General features: G+C 37.6%; 1 protein-coding gene across 1 annotated transcript; it reads right to left on the bottom strand.

Moving 5' to 3' along the window:
- Positions 1-645: 645 nt before the first annotated feature.
- LOC140158929 (fructose-1,6-bisphosphatase 1-like) lies at positions 646-21,511 on the bottom strand. The gene is made up of 7 exons (XM_072182205.1): positions 21,352-21,511; positions 16,982-17,167; positions 10,423-10,678; positions 9,197-9,337; positions 6,652-6,789; positions 4,058-4,177; positions 646-1,439 (listed from the first exon to the last, which is right to left on the bottom strand). The coding sequence occupies exons 2-7, from the start codon at positions 17,149-17,151 to the stop codon at positions 1,251-1,253; spliced, it is 1,014 nt and encodes a 337-aa protein (XP_072038306.1). The 5' UTR covers positions 17,152-17,167; positions 21,352-21,511; the 3' UTR covers positions 646-1,250.
- Between the last annotated feature and the right edge of the window lie 677 nt (positions 21,512-22,188).

Consider the following 22,188-nt stretch of genomic DNA (forward strand, 5'->3'; position numbering starts at 1 on the left):
CCCTATTACTTACAAAGGGTACCATTCATATGTTAGTTCAGTGAAATGAAACTTATGACTTGTCGGAAGTTACGAATGATTTGGACTTACAAAGCTTTGTAAAGTTTAGTGAAATGGGCCCTAGGGCATTTTCCTGGCTGCTTAATGCAATACTGATGAAGTGTGTCCTGCTTTTTGGACATGGGAGTCGTAAACTCGCTTGCTTTTGAACTCAATCTCTGGGACTGATCTTAATTTCTTTGCATCAGTGATATTATGTTCACTCTTTGTGTATGTTTTCTTTTTATGCACTTGATTATTGAAAAATATGCATATCCGTTGTTGGGCAGGAAAAACCTCATTATGTACTTGTGGCCCTTGAATATATTTAAAACAAAACTACAAAGAGGTTAGATAGGAGGTTTTGCTTTAAAAAAAAATTCAAAGGCCAATGACACAGGAGATTTTTCCCGCCAAAAACGATATTGAAATTCTTTACCATTAATCTCTACAAATACTCAATCCTCCACATTACTGTAATAAGTAAAAATTTTTGCTGAAAATTAATTTTCACACTTTAGATGCTCAACACAGATACCACGATAATAAATAAATATGTGTGAATTGTGTTTATTTCAGGATGTAGATCAAAATTGGCAAAGAGTGAAAAATTATACACTCAAAAATTACCACTTTTACAGCATATAACTGATTCAAGGAATGATTATTGCTACTTCACAATGTCCCTTGTCTCAATGTGGTGTTGTCTTGTCTGTCAAGTTGATGACATCTCTTCATATTTTTAGAATTTGCACTATAAAAAAAGATGTGTAGCTAATGTAACCTACAGGCATAGACTAAAGAGATACACACTAACCACACACAACTTTGACTGTTGGTGCATAGTCTGTATTATTCTATGCTTACAAGTCACTTTAGTTAACCCCATGGACACTACTGCCTTTCTTACAGTGCCTCTGGTTGGTTAATTACATGATATAATCACCTGAGTAACCAATCAAAATAGAGCTTTTACATCTCATAGTAATTTGAATATTAACCCCCCTCAGCCATACTGACTATTCTTACCATATCTCTGATTGGCTCCATACATGATATAGCCTTCTTTGTAACCAATCAAAAGGCCATCAATTTGGCTGGTAGTGGCATGGGGTTAAAATACATTTTGATAATGCAACCTCTAAAACAACTCTGGATTGGCAGTTATTTGAACTAAAAATACCCAAGATTTAAATAAAATCTCCCTACATCTACTTTGAATGTTTCTTCACAAGTCTCATGAAGTCCCTGACGTCATCAGGAGAGCCCATGATGGTAGGACAGCGCTGGTGGATGTCTGTTGGTACAATGTCTAGGATGTCTTCTTTGCCGGTTGTTGCCAGACCGCCAGCTTGCTCCATTAGGAATGCCATTGGACTACTCTCATACAACAGCCTCAACTGTATGATAAAATACAAATACATAATAAAAATTTGAATTCTAGTTAACAAAAAGATTAGTGACCGCACCAGGAATGTTTTTTTTGGTGGTGTTTCAAAATCGCAAAATCTTGCGCAAAAATTGAAAAAAAAAGAAAAATATTTTATTTTTCCAAGCACCGTCACTGAAAAAGATTAGACCCAAAGAGAACTGAATCAGAAGTGCTTTGTGCATAACGCTAGGGTAACTCGAACTGCCATTATTGGTTTGTCATGCATGGATACAAAAATAGTGCACCTTTGTCATTTATCAGCAAAAGTCTGATATCTAACAATAATTTGTGTCTTTAAGCTTGAGCATGTGAGCATGCATGCTTTATCAGCACAAGCACTATTCTCACAATGCAAACAAACATACGCTTTTATCATACCACTAAGGGAAACATCAAAGAACACCGCAAACCGGATATTATTTTCTAGTCAGTGAGTACGTATTTATGCTTAATATCTAGTCAGTGAGGGCGTAATGCACAAGCACAATACGCGTAAACCAGGCGTGTAAAATGCACGTGATACGTAATGCGCGGAACAGTCATCTAATTTTTGTAATGTTTTTCCTATTTTGCAACAATTAAATGTATAAAAACATAATCATTTCAATATTTAGAATGACTTAGTGGTATGATAAATTCGTTATTAGGTTCAGCATTGGTATGGTACAGGAAAATATTGTGCACTGAGTGTCATACTGGGTTCAGCCTTCGGCTTCACCCTGTATGACACTTCGCACACGATAATTTCCTGTACCATACCTTCACTTCACCTAATAACTAATAATTTCTTACTGGGCACATGGTGAAATAATGCAGAGGGATGCTATTATATTTTTATCCCTTTTACGAGTCACTAAAATCAAACAACATTGTCTTAACATAAGGATTTTCTCCTACATCTGGCAGGCAGCCTGAATAACATGTGAACTGTTAAGCTTTTCAAAAGATAATGCTCTCTAAGTTATATTTTCACAAATTTTGCTTCATTCATTCATTAAATATTATCTTGTGTATTTTGGACTTTTTTATCTTTCACTAGTATCACATATCATGTCATTTCAGTTGACAGCAAATTATCAAAATAGCGTAAAATTTATGATTGACTTCAAATTTTTAACCTGATCAAAATGAACGTGTTGAGATAAGACTAGCACATAAAAATGTGCATGTGTAAATTAGTATAATATTGGTACCAATATAACATCAATCATGATGAGGCAACATTAATGGGCCATTCCATTTAAAATCCACACCACCCCTGTGGAATATTAAGCTGGAGTCTTCCACAGAGGGAGTATAAGTTTCAAATAAAATAGACTGTTGGGTAACTTCCATTTGAAATACTCACTCCAGATATAAGTAAAGCCATAACACAGAGGGAGTATGGGTCTCAAAATGACATACCCTGACCAATTACATTTGAAAAACATACTCCCCCTGGGGAAGATATTTCCAAAATCTTCCACAGGGGTAGTGTGGATTTCAACTGGAATAGCCCAATGTCCAACATCTTTGCTGATACCTGTCAGTTTAATTGATTAATTTTACATAAAAAGTAGCATTTTTTGTCCGTCACATCTTGGGAGTAAGTTGAACTGAAATTTTACAAGTGATTGAGAATTATATGGTTGGGATTAGGTCATCAAGCATCTTTGTTTCCGTCTGACCTCAGACAAACCTAGTTCACCTAATCAGCTGAAGACCAAAGGATTTGGTCACAATGCTGACTGGTGATTCCATTTAATTTTCCAGTTGATATCCACGAAAAAATCTTATTCCCAAAATTTGTTGATTTTGATTTTGCGTTTTCGAGTTATGCATGATTATGTGTATTACACTGCTCCATAGGCCACTGTTGTAATTTGTTATGGTATACCAGAACGAAATTCAAATTTGACGATATTTTTGTTAAACGAATTAATCTGCAAGAAATTTTTGGGTACATAAAGATTATGTAGCCAGAGGTTTCTAACTTTCTAGTGGTATAAAAATTCTCAAATTTTTGAAAAAAAGTAGGGGGATGATGCTGTGGATCACAAAATGCCCTTTTAAATCAATTTTACTTCACCCAGGCAAGCCGGGGTATATATGTGACCTGTCACATCATAAGGACCCTTATGTCAGTGCTACATTGTGTCTCTTTTACCATATTGCTGGGAATGAATATTAAACAATCATAAGTGGCGGCCAATTCAAACCATCCACAAGTCAACAAGGTTCAGGAATGTCCTCTCAGTCTCATTGTTAATGGTTGGCTAAAACATACCTAGACAAAATGCAGTACTTTGTATCCCCCACTTGAACAAGGTATAGCCAAAGCAAGCAACTGTTAGAGATTTATACAATTGGGTACAAGCTTATTATCCTCTTCAACAATAGAATTAATGTGTTTGACTGGCACTATCAAAATGAGGAGCACCGACTTCCGGGCCTGTTTGATGTGACGGGTCACATAGAGTAAATAAATAAAGATTCAAAGCTAATGTTTAATAGGGTGCCTCTGCCTAATATTTTCATTGTAAGACGTGTAACATTTTCATATATTGTCATGCAAGCTGTGTGTCCATTTTGCTAACATTAACTGACCTTGCCATTGGGGCTCTTTGTGTTGCCGGGATACAAGAAGATTCCACCATACATAAAGGTACGATGGACATCTGCTACCATGGAACCAATATATCGGGCATTGTATGGTGACTTGCCATCCTGAAATAGAAAAGAATGATATAAGAAAGAAAAACAAATTGTGAGATTTGACCGAAGAGAAAGTACAATTTGTTACATTCAAATTTTTTAAGATCATAAACAGGAAAATCTTCGGACAAATAAAATGATATCCTCACATTCTATATTGTAAAACTTGTGAACTACCAATTTCTGATAGTTGCCATGGCAGATTTAATATTCTACAAAATCAGCACCTATTAAAAGTCAATGCCCCCTCCCTACACACACATTGCTATTTGGGCCCAAATCTAGCTCTTTAGAGGCCAAACTTTTTGCATTTCCAATTGTGGACTTGCTTAGTTAGAGTTATTTGCGGATATTGTTTAAAGTCATTAGGCAACCATGGACCGGCTATACAAGAGGCTATCAGAAATTTGTTATTGGCACCCAGGTTGCTGACCAGATTCTTAAACACAGAATCCTACATTTGTATTGCTCATGCAATAAAAAGCATAGCTTGAACTATATTACAAAGTTTGTTCGGCTTATATAAGGCGGAAATTATGCTCGCGTAAATGCACACCAGCATGCGCCAGTCACGCATTACGCAGTGGCGTGTCCAGGGGGTGCTTTGGGGGCTGAAGCACCCCGCACTTTGTTAAAAATCATGTAAAATCAGCCGTTTTTTGGCAATTTAGCCATTAAGCCCCCCGCATAACTCTGAAAGCCACCCGCAGGAACAGATCATGGACACGCCAGTGTTACGCAATGCACAACTAACATAAGCACTGCGCCTGACAGCATGCAAACCATTCTATATCAATACACTGTGTTATGAGTCTTATTTTTTTCCGCCTTATATAAGCCGAACAAACTTTAGAACACGTCACATTGAAGACCACCTGCACATTATAACATACCAATTATATTGTAATTTCAGAACCATAAAGTTAGCTGCAACACTTAATTAAAATTTCCATTCCAATTCAATAACTACTGATATCAAATTCATTATGATGTTTTTAATTATTACTTTGAAAAACAGATGCAAAGCTATATACACCAAATAGCACAAATTGGTCACATAATGTGGTTTTATCTGGTAGTTACCATAGGCGTAGATCCTGGGGGATGGGGGATAAATCCCCCCCCCAATATTTTGCCAGGGGGATGGTCCATACAATCATCCCCCAATGCTGACGGCTGTATGTGGGTTTCTGACCAAATTAACCTCATATTTAGCCATTTTAGCCCCCAAAGCCCAAATTTTTTCATGCTACATGCAAATTTATTCCAATTTTGCACAACATTTTATCAGTTTAGCTTCAAAATGGCAAAATTTTTCATTTGTACCATTTGTACCAATGTCAAAAAGAAATCTACGCCACTGGTAGTTACAGCCTAACTGACACTAAATCACAGGGAACCAGCTTTTGTGAACCTGAGGGCCGAATTGCTCAGTTCAGATAGTTTGACAGGCTGCATTCAGAGTATTGCTAAATTTTGTTTTAGGTACTACTTTTATATCTTTTTTTGTAAGAAATGGCTTTGTGAGTCGCTTTGGATTCTATCAAGGTCTGCAGATTAGCAACCCATGCACTAAACGATGATGCTGAACCTTTTGTGAAAGTAGCTTCATTTTTGTCTAACTTTGAAATTATTATGCTCCTTATAAAAGACACAACAAAGTACTCCATGGACTGTCTTTTGGAATTTGCTAGAGAGCATTAAATAGCTCTACTGGAGCATTCAATGAGAACTGTTTAGAGCATTTACAGTAGAATGTAAGGAGCGAATGGTCAACGAAGGAGAGCTAAAAATCACTCTCCTATATCAGATTCAAGGAGAGCATTAGAGAGTGATTGCTCTCCCTCTCCTTAGAAGGCAGTCTCTGGTACTCAGATGTGTGCTGAGATGTGGTTTTTGGGTTCCAGCTCGGGTACAGTCCATTAATCAGAAGGGTCATTAGTCTGAGAAAAGTTTAAAGTTAGGATTTAGGGCATTTATGTTAGGATTAGGGTTAGTGATAAAGTTAGCATTAGGGATAGTGTTAGGGATATGATTCTAGGGTTAGTGTTAGGATTTGATTTGTGGTAAGATTTTGGGTTAGGGTTATGTTTAGAGTTAGGATTTGGACTTAGGTTAGGGTTTAGGTGAAGTTTGGAGTTTATAACCCAGTTATTTGGTTTTCGGTCTAATGGCCCTTGGAAATATCAACTTGTAACACTCTAGCCCGGGTTTACTCTAAACATAAGCCTATTTGTGACACACCTCAGTCACCAAGTCCCCAGGTGCACCCCCTATCTAAAGATGCACAAATATACTTATAAACACATGATATTGTGTTTTTAATACATCTAATTCTATATCGCCCATTCTAACACTCCTCCACAGGCAGGAAGCACACAAGGTGTTTGGTGTTGTGGTATTCATCAGAGTGAGGGTTGAACTATATATATTATACACTATTTTTGTCTTGTTAGATCATTTTAGAATCTTAGAATTATACTTACTTCAGGGAATTTCTTGTTTTTGACATATTCTGCCACTGCTGCATCCCAATATTGTGCATAGCCTTCATTGATGCTAAATATCTTGCCTCTTTCCTTGATCTCAATCAGACGATTTGTTAACACAAATTCACCAATTGCCTGCAGAAATGAATAACAAGAAAATCTTGTCACTAAAACTCAAAATTTGAATACAAAATAAAAAAATGCAATAAAATATAAATCTTTACACAGAATTAAAAAAAACACTGAAGATTTAACAAAAATACACAAAGTAGAATAAGGCAATTTTACTGTTAATTCATTTCACTGTTCTTAAAATACAACAATGTACCAATTTTAGTAAATGTTTTTATTTTGATTGTTTCAGCTTGAACAAAACTGATGTATCAATTTTCAAGCAGGCTGTTACATAAGGATTTTAAAGGTCATGGTTAAGTAATTTTTTAATCTTCTGTGGTGTGTAGTGTGCGTCTAGTGTGCGTCTAGTGTGGATGCAGAAGTGATGAACAAGCACCCTGATTGACTGATCCACGTTCATGACAAAATGATTGACCTCTTGGTCATCATTAATAATAATGGAGCGTATTTATACCACGCAAAAATCATCAAAAAGATCTCAGGGCGCGAAGACAAAAAAGCAAAGGACACACAGTGAAACACAAAAAACCTTAAGATTCAGGGACAGCAAGTTGGAAAAAATGAGTTTTGAGACTACATTTGAATTGAGCGAGAGAAGTGATATTGCGGATGTTGATGTTGTTGGGAAGGGAATTCCAAGCTACAGGGGCAGCATAACGAAAGGAACACTGACCGGCAGATGATAAATTAACACACGGGTCCTGAGAAGTTTTTCAGATGATGAACGGAGGGAGCGCTGAGGAACATAAGTACAGAGAACCGAGCAGGGTTCGAATTCAGTCAATTTTTTTGCATAGCTGTTTGTGCGATGCAAAACACATGTTTGTATAGCAGTTTCCAAATTTTGCATAGCAGTTATTTTGCTATGCAAAAAAAGAAAAATGCGTAGGATTTTGCGATGCAATATTTATATTTGCGTAGCGAATCTACAACTTCTGTCATTGTCTTCAAATCTCGGCTATAAAGCCCCCAGACGATCACATGTCACACTCGAGGGCAGAGTTTGAGGGCAATTAGCAAATATAATTATATGCACGAAGCAGGATCATAGCATTTGAAAAAAGGGTAGGCCTATACTTTTATCGCGAGGAATGAGCATTGAAAAATAATGTTGCAATTTTACAAACCTGGTAAAGTCGCTCCACGACCATAAAGAACAGCAAAAATACCACAGATGAAAAAAACCTTCAAAAACGATAAAACCTGATTAGGTCTTCAGTAAACTTTTCACCTAATTTTTGTTCAACATTATCTCGACATTATCTCATCCCCGTAAAAATATTGCAAGCTTCCGAAGGTTGCTGATCTTATGGTCTTGGTAACTCCCTTCACCAGGAACATGTGTTGGGGGGAGTAACGCTAGTAAACATAAGCATGACATAAGCAATCAACCACGACAGATTCCGCAATATGGTACCCAACATTGCTTTGTCTTCTTTTTGCAACGGAATACAGCATAATTATCTTAGATGTAACGAGAATGAGCAAATACCGACTGCGTGATGTTTTTGATTTTCGGGGAATTCCAGATCATCCAGATGTGTTTTGAGGTAAATGCGGCGTATCGCGGAATTTGGCTCGCAAATAGCGATGCATTGGGGAACTTTTGAGGCAAATGCGACGTGAAATTTAGCTCAAATTTATGTATAGCACTTTTAGCGATGCATTTTGAAAAAGTGCATAGCAGTTGATGGAAATTGCATCGCAAAATGCGATGCGATACCATCGAATTCTACCTCTGGAACCGAGGAGAGGTAAGAAGGAAGGGTACCCTCAAAGTGCCAGTAAAGCAAACACACATAATTTAAACTGAATCCGGAATTTTATGGGTAACCAATGAAGCTCATAAAGTATGGGGGTAACATGATCATATTTACGTTTTTTAACAATGAGCCGGGCGTCAGAGTTTTGGATCCTCTGGAGGCGGAGAATTTGATCAGAAGTGATACCAGCCAAAGCGGAATTACAGAAATCAAGGCGAGACGTGATAAGAGAGTTAACAAGACACGACGCCATTAATCACCAGCGCATACCCAGACCATGGAAGAATTAAACATTTGACTTTAAGACACACTCAATCAACCCCCACAGTCAATCACCACGAGAGGGTTGGTGTTCCTAAAAAAACTTATTATGGTAACAAATGGTGCAACTGGAATTCTACATTTTGCGGATTTTGCAACAAGAGATCTCATAGGTCAATTGCATCAATGTTAAAACTACATTTTGGGTCTGCCAAGGTGAGTGAGAGTAATCACTTGTCTCAAACAGAACTTGTGGTAATGCTTTATTTTTTTTTCAAGGAAAATTTTATTTATATTTTCAATCCATAAGAAATGAACAGTTTATGTAGTGTTATGCATGTCAAATAAACAATTACCAGTACAAAAAACAAGTGCTATCTTACCGGATCCAGCATAAAACCATTGATACCACACCCTGTACTGAAGACTAACATTGTTGCGCTACCATAGAGGGCGTACCCTGCAGCTACCTGCTTATTACCTGGTTGCAACACATCAGCAAGTGTAGCTGGTCCTGTAGATTCCTATGCAAAACAACAACAACATATATATTGCTAGTTATTATATAAATCTTAAGATATTTCAACATATTAACCCTAACGCCCGGAGGCCTAGTTGGCGACTTGGAGGGAAAGAAGGTTGAAATAAAGAGAGAAAACCTACAAAGAAGTTGATGCACTCGTCGGCTGCTACATGTGTCTCATTTCACATAATAGCTAGGAATAAACATAGACTCATATAAAGTGTAGGTCACTTCAAATCATCCCCAAGTCAAATTGTATGAGGAATGTTCTTTGTATTCCTAAACCATGTGACTTGGGATGATTTGAAGTGACCTCCACTTCGAAGATGAGTATAACTATTATGTGAAATGAGACACATGTAGCAGCCGACAAGTGCATCGTTTTGATATGGATGTACACATATATCACTTAGGTGCATGCGTCATCACATCCCGTGGGATGCACACACGCGCCATGAAATTGTTTGTAGTATTTTGTAGTATTCAGGCTTGTTAGGGTTAATAAGCTTGTTTATAAGGTAGGTGATTGACCCACTCGGCAGCCTCATCCTCTCACATTACCAATCAAAATGAAGATTTTGGTACAGGTGAAAGTTCATATATTTCACGCAACTCCAGTGAAATTTTAGGCCTCAAATAAACATTTTTGTATCTGTTCTATGAGCCACACATTTTTGCCTCTAGAATCTAAACTGCTGAAGCAATTTAACTCAAAACTTGGGATAATTGTATTTGGGTGATGGGCCTCATTGCAAGGTAGAAAACATGTAAGTAAGTTAACCTATAGCAGGGGTTCTCAAGTAAAGTAAAGTAAGCTCCACCTTTAAAAAATAGAATGGCTCAAGCACCACCATCTTAGCGAGCGACCATAGCGTCACATCGTGGGATCCAGCAGTAAAGCTTGCGTTGATGCGCCACAAGTGGTGCACGCGCCGCCAGTTGAGAGTCCCTGATCTATAGGCTTTATCGACAGAAATTCATGTGTTACAATCAGATCACTGCCTCAACACACAAAGTGTGGTTTGGTTGGGGTCACCTTCTAACAACAATTGCAGCAGAAAAGGATGCAAATAAAATGAAAAATACCTTTTTCCAAATCCCAAATATAGAGCCGATGGAGACAAGACAGTCAATATTTGATGACCCATCCAAGGGGTCAAAGGCCACAATGTACTTCCCTTTCTTCTCAGTCTCTACCTCGATAATGTTTTCATTCTCTTCCGATACTAAGATGCTGCATGTGTAGGAGGATTTGAGTTGGTTGATGAAGAGATCATTTGAAAGGACATCAAGTTTCTTTTGTTCATCTCCGGTAGTATTGGTAGAACCTGCAATACCCATTCTAAACGGCATCAAATTAGAGAACGAAAACAAGGTATTACTTTTTAAATTGATATGGCATATTCTTAAACACTTGAGAACGTTCCTGCAATCTTATTGGTTCTTACCCAGTTTTACCCGTGTGATATGACACGGGTCAGCGCGTGTGCGTCAATGCGATATGCATACTCGCTATTTGGACCAATCGGAGGCGCACAGCAACAACGGGACTGATCCATTTTAAGCCCTAGGTAATTCCTTGCAAAATGTAGATTTAATTTGATTAAAATTTGTATGATATTTTTATTTGAATTGAAGTGTTTAAGAATGAGAATAAAGGTATTGTTTTTAGCCGCTGTCGTGCATATATCATCGCATATAACACGAGCAACATCATTATTTTTGATGTAAAACTACTTAAAATAATGATGTCGCCCGTGTTTTATGAGACGATAGATGCACTCCAGCGGCTAAAAACAATACCTTTATTCTCTAACTCTTGACTGAATAGCCCCACCGGGCGTGTCCGGGCACCCCTGACTCGGGTGGAAGTATGGACCTTCTGTTAACGCAAATGGACTTGCCCATAGTTTGGCACTAGTGCAATATGTCTTTAAATTATAGTGTATTTTAATGTGTATTTTTATAATGTCTTTAGGCGCAATATGGGGGTTCGGGTATGGACGGACAGTCGGGGTAGTGTCCTGGGCGCTTGTGGATTGCTGGACCTTTCTCCCTGGATGGGGTGCTGTTGGGGATTCATGTGGCTGGTTAGGGGCAGGGATAGGATCAATTATCGTTGTTGTCGCCCTGCTCTCTGATCAGCCTGGAGCCCTGTGCCTTGGTCAGGGTTGGGGTCCTGTTGCCCGCATGTGGTTGGGGGTTTGCTCCTGCTGTCCTGCCTGACCCTGATCCACTCTCTCTCTCTCTACTGATTACCTTTTTAAATATGTGTGCTAGTTTTTTATTGTGTATATTGTTCCTTTCTGTATTTTTATATGTGGTATCTTGAGTATTTTAATGTTGGCCTTTTGCCACCTGGGCACCTTGGAGAACAATAATATTATGCTAGTGCAAAAAAGGTCAACCCAGGTTAAATAAGAATGAAATAAATAAATAAAATCATATAGTATGGGTTTATTGTCTGCTTGATCATGCAGATCATAATTTGCAAAATCAGTTTCAAATATACATGTATGTTAGTGTTCACAACACTACAACAAAAGCTGTGTAACTCATAGACATTTTCTAGGATTTAACATGATATTTTCATCATTTTAATATTATATCAGGTGTTTATTAGAGTAGAGCATTTATTACAGATAACATGTATTCATTATTGAAGCTTGCACCTGGGAGATATCATATCAGTCAAGCTGTCTAATTAGATCAGACTTAATTAATTTGAAATTGAAATGAAACAAATTGAAGAATTACAGTTTAGTCTTCATTATCTCTAGATAGTCTTCTTTCACATGTTTGTTTGTTTGTTTGTTTGCCCAGGTTGGTCCATGAGGGGCATACTATATAAGCACAAGCCTGGATAGCCAGTGTAGGCTAATAAAATGCATTTGAATTTATAAGGCAAAAAAATCTGTAGGCTGTGCATTTCGGTTTTTATTTGAAAAAGTTTATTTTCAAGCAAAAAATTGATGGCAAAATTTGTCATTTTGGGATTTTTCTCATACATTTTGTTTACAAGCAATGTAAAAATCAACAACTCCTATTAAAATCAATCGATATTTTTCTACTACAAAATCTTCATATCTAACCTAATTTGACAAAATATTGGTGAATTGAGGTATAAAATAAAACAAATTAAAAACAGCATTTTGCAATTTGATTTGCAAACCATCTACAGGAAAGTAACTTGTTTTTGTAGCCCAATTTCATTTTTTAAACAAATGTTTGTCCATTTTTTTACATTATTGTAAGTAGATTAAAAATTTAAAAATTATTTTCATACTTTGTTTAAAATTAATATCAAAAGTGATTCAGAAAAATTTACAACCTAAAATACTAAATAGTACCTGGTAAGAATTATTACTTTATATGATTCCTGCATTCCACAGAGCCTATCAACCATTTTTTAAGTCACAAAAGATGCACACACTGAGTGTATTAAAATTTGCTGAGTCATTTTGTACATTGGTCATGAAGTAAATAATTAACAATTTATTGTCTGAAAAATTATTGACCAATTCCTCTGTATGCTTATACTTCCGCAGCAGTTTGGGTTAAAACACATGATACAATTAAATAATGCAAATATATTTTGTTAAATTTTATATAAAGGTCAGATTCAGCTCAATAATAAAATGGCACAGGTCACTAATTTTGTGCAGAATTACCAGCGATTACCTGGATGAGTAGTTTTTAAATATACAATAATAATTGTATACTACTATATACTCCTTGTGGGCCATTGAACATCCTGTGTTATTTCCTGACCTGGTACATCCAAGGACCAGAGCTCTGTCCAAGCACCATAAAACACAATTTATGCAGTTACAAATTACATGTATGTACATGCATACACCCATGAAACAACTGATAACAAAATAAATAATAAAAAAACGATACATGTTTAAAATATGTTTCAAACAGCTGGTAGTGCATGGGCAGTGTATTAATTTACCCTATACAATCTCGACGATAACAAGAAACTGTGTAAAATATTTGGGTGAATCGTGGCATAGGCTTTTATGACGGGAGTTCATAACAAGTCAGCAGATAGGTGAGGTCTGCTTGTTTTTTGTTGACAAGGGGCAGTCAACCCTTAATTTAGCAGATAAGCGACGTCTGCTTGTTCTCTGCTGACAAGGGGAAGTCTTAGGTATGGGGCAACCTACTTTGTTGCAAACTTTCTGCAGTTGCATCAGCAGATAGGTGAGGTCTGCTTGTTTTCTGTTGACAAGGGGCAGTCATCAGTGAACTGCTCTTTTCAGAGCCACCAAACCTTTTACATAAGCAGATAGGCAAGGTCTGCTTGTTCTCTGTTGACAAGGGGCAGTCTTCAGTGAACAGCTCTTTTCAGAGCCACCAGTAGGCAAGGGCGGCCTACATGTCTCATTCTTAGGTACGTTTCCCTGAAGAAGTTAGAGCAACTCCTGACCAAAGCTTGACAGTTTTAAACTTGTCCGACGGCAAACCTGCTAAAAACTTATCCTGGGGAGTGTTTTGGGGACTAACAAACCTTTTTTAGGACTAGCAAACCTTATGTGACCAACGAGGAGGTGCGGACCAGAGTGAAGCACGCTATTGGTCCCTACGATGACCTACTAACAACAGTCAGGCAACGTAAACTATGTTGGTACGGCCACATCTCTCGCTCCTCTGGTTTAGCAAAGACAATCCTACAGGGTACAGTGGTTGGCACAAGAAGAGGAAGACAGAAAAAGAGATGGGAAGACAACACAAGAGAATGGACTGGCCTGAACTTTGCCACCTTATCACAGAGGGCAGTGGAAGACAGGAACAGATGGAGAGAGATTGTCAAGATGTCATCAGTGGTGCCCCGACGACCAAGCCGGTTAAGGGAGCAGTAATAAGCAGTAAGCAAACCTTATGACTAGTAAAACTAGTCTGGCACTCAGTGACAGTCCCCTAAATTTTGCCACCAAAGTCAACAAGATGGATTCAATGCTGACTTCAATCCATGGCAATACCTGTTATTGATTTTCAAGTCTGAAATCTTACCAAGAATCACAAAATAATGTGGACCAGTGTTACACTACAATTTACAATTTGAGTTTGGGTCTGTGAAAACTGATGAGGGCTTGTAGCTTTCAAACCCATAGGCCAGGATGGAAGGCCCTCACAGTTTTGTCTTATTTTGAACACTTTTCTCTTCCTTTTCTCTCCATTTTTCCTCTTTCTCTTCTGTTCTCTTCCTTTCTTCTTTTTTTTTTGGGAGGAGTGTGGGGGTGGGGCTGGGCCGCCCCTGAATCCGCCGCCTGAATGGTATACAACTAGTAACTGCTCAAAATGTTCAAAACATCATACTTGCCCGCCCCGGCCCAAGCAATTTATGCCATAGGCCTACAAGTGTGCTCTCAAATTGGAAGCGTGCTCAGAAAGTAGAGCCCCCTTACAAAATAGGGCTATCTATAGTCACTTAAGGCCTAAATTGACTTCTATTTTGAAGCCTGCAAATTAATGTCCCGTTCCTCTAGCATGCCTAGTTCGATCTCTCCTGTCTCTCTCTCCCTCTCCCCTCTCTCTCTATCTCTCTCTCTCTCTCTCTCTCTCTCTCTTTTTTGTACCCGGGGGGCGCGCGCCCGTTCAAAAAGGGCTAAATACGCTACTGTACATGTACTTCACTCGAGCAATTCAAAAGTACTGTACTCTAAGACTAAATTCGAAAGTTGGGGTCAGTATTAGATTTAGGGTTAGGGCTAGGATATGGGTTTATAGCAACCCTTAAGGCCACACGAGGTATTGTTGGTCAAAGCAGTCAAAAAAAAAGCTCATTAAGGGCGTACTACACCCATATATTGGTTTGATTGGTCTAAAAAAATATTTTTTCATTTATAGCGAGGCGATATATGCACGGATCATGTGAGATAAAAAAAATTTAAAAAATAAATAAAAAGGTGTTTTAAACCATTGTATAGTAAGTCATTTTAGCCCTATATATTTTTTGTTTACCGTATCCTGGTAACTCAGATGCGTGTTTCATAACAAACCATAATTTATTCTTTTCAACATGTTCAAGTAGGGTACATGAATAGAATACATTAAATCCTTTGTTATACTCTCTATAGAAAATCTAGTGGTGCTTGCAAAATATATAACACTGAATAAATTAAATAAACACTTACACAATAGATGCATAGTCATTAGTCAATTTGATATTGATGTTGTTATTGATGTGTTGTTAGGAGAAGAAAAGGCTATTAGGTCACCGTATGTCAGGTTATAGGTCAATTGGTTCAGGTCAAATTTAAGCATCAATTTTGAATACACATGTGAGAGTCTGTGATACAAAATGTATCATAATGAGGAATAATTTTGATATTCTGTCTTTAACTGGATATATATCGAGAAGTGCAAGGTGGATATACTAATATACCTTGGGATGTAAATGGTGAGTACAATTTAGAATGCCTAGTTGAGACGGATTTCACAAATAAATATAAAATAGTTACCAAAATCACAAAAGGTAAGCTTACGGAAAACTACCCAATATGGTGGTATAGGTGACAAGAAATACACTTTTTTTTCAACATTGCTGTAGTATGGTTGTGGTAACCTGTTACCTATGGCTTAATTAAGTTTCAGTGAAATAATGTCGCAAGTTAAAAATACAAAATATAGCTCAACATTGAAAATAGAAGCATTTTAACCAGTTCCTTTTTTGCTAGTTGTGGAGCACCAAGTTCATGAAGTCATAAAAGAAATCAGGAACCACTTATTCCCATTTTACATATCAACTTTATTTCCCTAACGTGTTAGCAACACATATCCAAAATTTTAACGAAATCCGTTGATATTAAGCTTTCCAAAATGAAGTGAATTTAAATCATCAGTGATGTACCACCTTTTGGCTTCTACTTTTAAAAGCATGTAAGCTACGTCGATACCGATGCCACCAATAAAACGAGAAGATTTGCCCCTTCATTTTGCATACCACTTTGTCCAATTTTTTTTTGTAATTTCTTCACAAAATGCAAAAAATGCACAAAAAAATCAATGGGTGTAGTACCCCCTTAACTACAAATCATATTCTTCGAAATCTTGCTTGATTTATTGTTGTTAATTGAGTTATGTACGTTTTATAAAAGTGTTGTTGTTTCAGCCCTCTTTACAACATAACTCAAGAACCACAGGACCTACAAAAGTATATCTGTGTTATTTGAATTCTTCTACACGCTCGCTATTAAAGACCCATTCAGTGATCCCAGCGCAAGTGTAAGCAAATTAAAATTGTTTATAAATTGCTTTATAAAAGTGTAGGATAAGTCATTCAAATTGTCAAATTTGGTATTTTTGAAATGACAAATTTGGCAAAAAAACGAAGAAAATAGCAGTACTGACAAAGTTGAAGCCCCATTCAAATACATGTAGCTAATTTAGATACTGACAGTATCTAAATTACAGATTCGTGTAAAATGTCTGATTTTGTCTTAAATACACGGCTTTCGGCTGAACCACTCGCAGGCTATGTCAGCACATCTATGACAATGACAAAAGTACTAAAATCTCAATTTTGATGATTTTTACGATCATTCGGATGAGCAAATCACTGAATGGGCCTTTAAATGATCAATGCAATTTTTGCTAAAGCTCACTACAGCTTCAATATGTTTTAATACACACTTACAATTTTGCAATACCAGCTCTCTTTACTGCATTTGCTATAGCTTTGATTGCTGTCACTAATGAGTTGAGAAGTTGTGTCATCTCTCCTGTCGCACCCTCACATCGTGTTTGCTCCTCCAACATGAAACGCGTGAGCGTCATGAAATTGGTATCAATTGGTTGGCTCGACATCTTGTCAGATCAGCAGCTAAAAAGGTAAAATGAAACAGTTACATATAGAATTAAAATATGAAGGAACCTACCAACTAAAAGCCACTTTACAATCTGTAAAGGGGCTGTGCAACAATGTTTCAAAGGGAGATTTTCAAAAAAACTTGTTCACGGGTCCTACTTAATAATGTACTTGTAAACAAATCTAAACCTTGCCCCTCCCTTGATATGCCAAAAGTCTGCCAAATTGCTCGTAGTCACATTTAAGATGCCAACTAAGGAATTTGCTGATGATTACTATCCTAAATCATATAGTATACCTAAGGAGATTGATTTGGATGCTATCTCTAAGCTTCCTTGGTTAAGTGTGCCTCCGTGTGATGACAATTTTAAACCATTTGATATGTCACCTTTCAGGCCTGTTCACATCCGCAAAGTCTTTAACAGTACGAGTTCCACTTCTGCACCTGGCCCGATGGCATAATGTACGGTCATCTAAAGAAGTTACCATGCACTCACAGATTTATGGCCACCCTCTTCAACAAGATCCTCGAGACAGGGTGTCCACCCCAGAACTGGACAATGAGTCTTGTGAAGCTTATCCATAAAGATCCTGAATCAGATACAAATGATCCTGGTAACTTCAGAATGATAGCCCTTACAAGTGCCATTGGGAAACTTTACCACCTCCTCTTGGCTGACAGATTTGACTAAAACAATGGTCTGTTAGATATTGAGTTGCAGAAGGCATTTCTTAAGGGCCTCAATGGTACCCTTGACCATACTTTTGTTGTGTCTGAATTGATTCGCCATGCCAGACTGAACCATAGATCTATCCACTTGACATAGTTTGATCTTAAAGATGCATTTGGTTCTGTGCCACATTCAGTCATTTCCAGTACTCTCCATAGAAATAACTTTCCGCAGGAAATTATTAATTATATTGACAATCTTTACAACACTCTCGATGGTACGGTGGTAACACCAAATTGGTCTTCCGAGGTGTTTGAGTTTAAGAGGGAGTTTTCCAAGGTGACCCCTCTCACCGCTTATTTTCTGTTGAGCTTTAATCCAATTCTGGACTACATAAAATCTGAGGAAAAACACGGTTACTATTTCAACAAAGACTCTAACCTTCGCACATTGTGAATCCTTTCATGGATGATTTCAACTTGGCGACAAGCAGACGTGATAGCCACCAACGCATTATAAACAACATCAATTCAACTGTGGACATAATGGGCCTCACTTTGAAACCATCGAAGTGCAGATCATTGTCTATCGTCAGTGGTAGTTTAAAACTGCTTCAATTCAAGATCGGTAATTCGAACATTGCGACAGTGATGGATGAGGATCATAAGTATTTAGGCGGAATTATTACCAAAGATGGAAAACCTGCTGACATCTATAATCATACCCAGGATCTGCTCGATCGGAAACTTCAGAACATTGACGCAGCAGTAATAAGGGACGAATATGAGTTTTCTATCTACGCCAAATATTTTCTGCCATCCATCCGTTATCACTTGACTGTGCACGAAATGAACGCATCTGACTTGATAAAACTCGACTCACTGTGTCACAGTTATTTGCGGAAATGGCTTCATATACCAAAGGGGGGGTACAATGTCAGCGCTTTATGCTTCCGCAGCCTTGAACTCCGTAGCATATCACATCTGTATAAGGAGTGTCACGCATCTGCGTTTGTCCATCTTAAACATTCTCAAGACCCTAGAGTCTATGAAGCGCTCACCGGGAAGCAGGGTTCGAATTCGGCTGTATCGCATAGCAGTTTGCTCCACATTTTGAAGTAACTGCTACCCAATTTTGCATTTGTATAGCAATTTTTATAGTGCTTTATTATATGAAAGTATCCTGATTCTGATGAATTAGCCAAAAACTGCTACGCAAAATTTTGTAACAAATTCGAACTCTGCCGGGAAGCTTGATCGCGAAGAGAGATTCACTCGCAAATTCTCTATTGTGCAATATAGCCAGGACATATAATAAAGCCTTGTCATCGCTTAGTACTGAAGCAGGTAACCATACAAATGACACTGGTAATAAGACTGATAACAATTCAACCGAACAAAGTGAAAGGTGTACAGTAAAAATTAAATCTGTTGTGAAAAAGATCTCATTTTCTGAAGAGATTCGTTCTCTGTGGGACAACAAAGTGAAAACTCTGCTGGTTCAGGGCAAATTCCTTGAGCTCCTTAAGATCCAGGAGTCTTCTCTGACATGGAAGCAAATTATCTATGAATTGCCTAGGGAGTGTTACAGTTTGCTCTGAATGCTTCCACTGATTCTCTTCCTACACTAGCCAATTTATGTACATGTAGGTGGCAACAACGGTCCTTATTTAATGATAAGTGTCCTCTTTGTGGCAATAAGCAAACTCTGAGTCACATTCTCAACTCCTGCCAGGATATGTTGAAGCAAGGTCGTTATACTTGGAGACATGATTCTGTGTTATTCTTTCTCTCCAACGTCTGCAAAGGTTCAGGTGATAATATGCCTAGGGTGAGGGTCTATGTAGACCTCCCATATCATTCTTGGCAAACAGTCACGACCATCCCTCAAGAAATTTTGCCTTCCTCTCAGCGTCCAGACCTGGTGATGTTTTGGCCAAATCTTAAGAAAATCTTTCTTATCGAGCTTACAGTTCCTTTAGAGCCCAACATTGTTAGCTCCCACATGACGAAGGTATACAAGTATGCCGGCCTTGTGTCCGATTTGAAAGATAAAGGGCTCACTGTTGATTTCCTTGCTCTGGAAGTAGGAAGTAGAGGATATATTTCACCTGAGAATTTGAAGCAGCTGACTAAAATGTCTCATATAAATGTCTCCTTCAAAAACATCCATGACCAACTCAGCAAAATTGCTCTTTGTACTTCTTTTAGCATATTTGTTCTAAATTCGAACCCACCTGGCAGGAACCAGATATTTTTAAATTGTAATCATATATATTTTTGCCTTTTAGATGCTTTTCCACAGCTTCACATTGTATTTTAACCGAGTGCCTGGAGCCCATATTGAATCCTTTCATGACCACTGAAGCATATAGTCTAGGTGTCCCAGGCAAACCTTAGTTAACACATTTGCTAGTCAGCGAAATTCGCCGAGACCGGGGCCCAAACACAATGCATATTTACATAGAAATTTGAATTTTGTTTGAGAATAGGTCGGTGAAGGAAACCTACATAAATATGTTTTCTATACTTTACTTGACCCAAATATATGATTTTTATGGTGATAATCAAGTCGCATTATGGAATTTTAGAGGATTTTGATAGCAGTTCCATTAAAAAAGCTGCTATCGCCATGAGACTAAGATCTAGAAACACCCCTAAATGCCGCTTTTGGGGAATTTTGCTAGCAGAATCTTTTTGATGAAAGTCAATCTTTGACAAGATGTAACTTTGTTACGGAAAGTGCTATGACAAAAATGTTTGCAGTTTTGGCTTTCTTTACTCAAGGGCTTTAATTTGATATGTAAAATGATGCAGTTTGATGGCAAATTTGAATTCACCTAGCATATCTACATAGTCAAGTCTGCCAAGGACACTCGGCACAAATTGAAAGACCATGTCAACTCTCGACAAAAGAATGCATGCATGTCAAAGGTCATACGACACCAATTTGGTGTTTGTTATGCTCCTCGAATTAGTACCTTAAGGGGGTACACACCCTGTGGTACATTTAGACTATTTTTGCAATTTTCTCAAAAAATAATAACACACTGGTAACAAAAGTTGTATATTATTGGGGCAAGGAATCCAATTTATACTATACTGAAATTTCAGTGACTCATGACAAGCGGTTCAGTATATATGATTGGAAACGAGGTACATCCTAGCGGTACCTCTTTTCTTATCATAAATAACGAACCGCTTGTCATGGGTTACTGAAATTCCAGTGTAGTAATTGATTCCATGCCCCTATACGTAACTTTTGTTATCACTGTGTTATTAGTTTTTGATAAAAATGCAAAAATAGACACAAATTTATTGAGGGGTGTAGTACCCCCTTAAGGTCTATGTCTGCATCAATGACACGACACGTCAATGTTTTCGATTGAAGTTTGAATATCAATTTTATCAAATTTATAATATCAACAACCAAGCACCACCATGCCATGCATGTGACACACAAACACATACAAATCATTATAAGCTTAAACATATTCGCCAGGCTTGTTTGTAAATGATTTATACTTACCAACTAGCACTTTTATGAAAAAAAACAAATCCACGCAAAATTAGATTTTCGCGTAAGCTTTCTGTCACGTAGCAATTGACACTGAGCACACAAAAATGAACAATGAATGATCAAAACATGCACACAATTCAGCCATTCGCACACATGCACAACAGCAGTACTTCCGGGTCGTGTACACTTTGTATAGGGTAGTTAATATATGTATTTATGATTTATTGCCTTTCTTTCTTTCTTTTCGTTCACAATAAAATCAGATTTTAACACAATAAATATTTTTTAAATTTTTTGTTTTTATTTTCTCATGTAATATTCTAGGTTTAGTGCCACAGCTGTTATCCTTCAAAAGAGAAAAATACATTTCGCAAATAGTATCCCCTAAAAGTTAATAATTGACGGAGCCATGACACACCCACGTGTAAAGTTTGTTTTGGCAAAAGAGGGCAGTACGTAGATAAGCAAAAATGCCTGCAAAAAAGGCCAGTCTGAAATAGGCCTGCAAAAATTCAAGAACCAGGTAGTTATGGTTTTCTTGGCTAAAGAACTTTTTTGGTTGGGGACCGTTCACAAGACACAAACACTTGTTGGGGGCTGATGCAAAATGGGGGGGCTTAAAAGTTTTGACCCTCCTAAGGAGGCCTTTAAAAAATGACCACAAATTTTCCTGGGAAAATTGTGTTTATAATCATATGCTTTTCTGGGTACGGGTTGACTCGTAATTTTCCATGTCAAAAAAAAAAAAAAAAGGGGGGTGGTCCTGATATTTTTGAGGTCTGAAAGGGAGGGCCGATGAAATATTTTTGCATCAGCCCCCTCCCCCCCCCAGTGTTTGTGAATGGT

The sequence above is a fragment of the Amphiura filiformis genome, chromosome 8 (assembly GCF_039555335.1).
Source record: "Amphiura filiformis chromosome 8, Afil_fr2py, whole genome shotgun sequence".
In the NCBI taxonomy this organism is placed as follows: Eukaryota; Metazoa; Echinodermata; class Ophiuroidea; order Amphilepidida; family Amphiuridae; genus Amphiura; species Amphiura filiformis.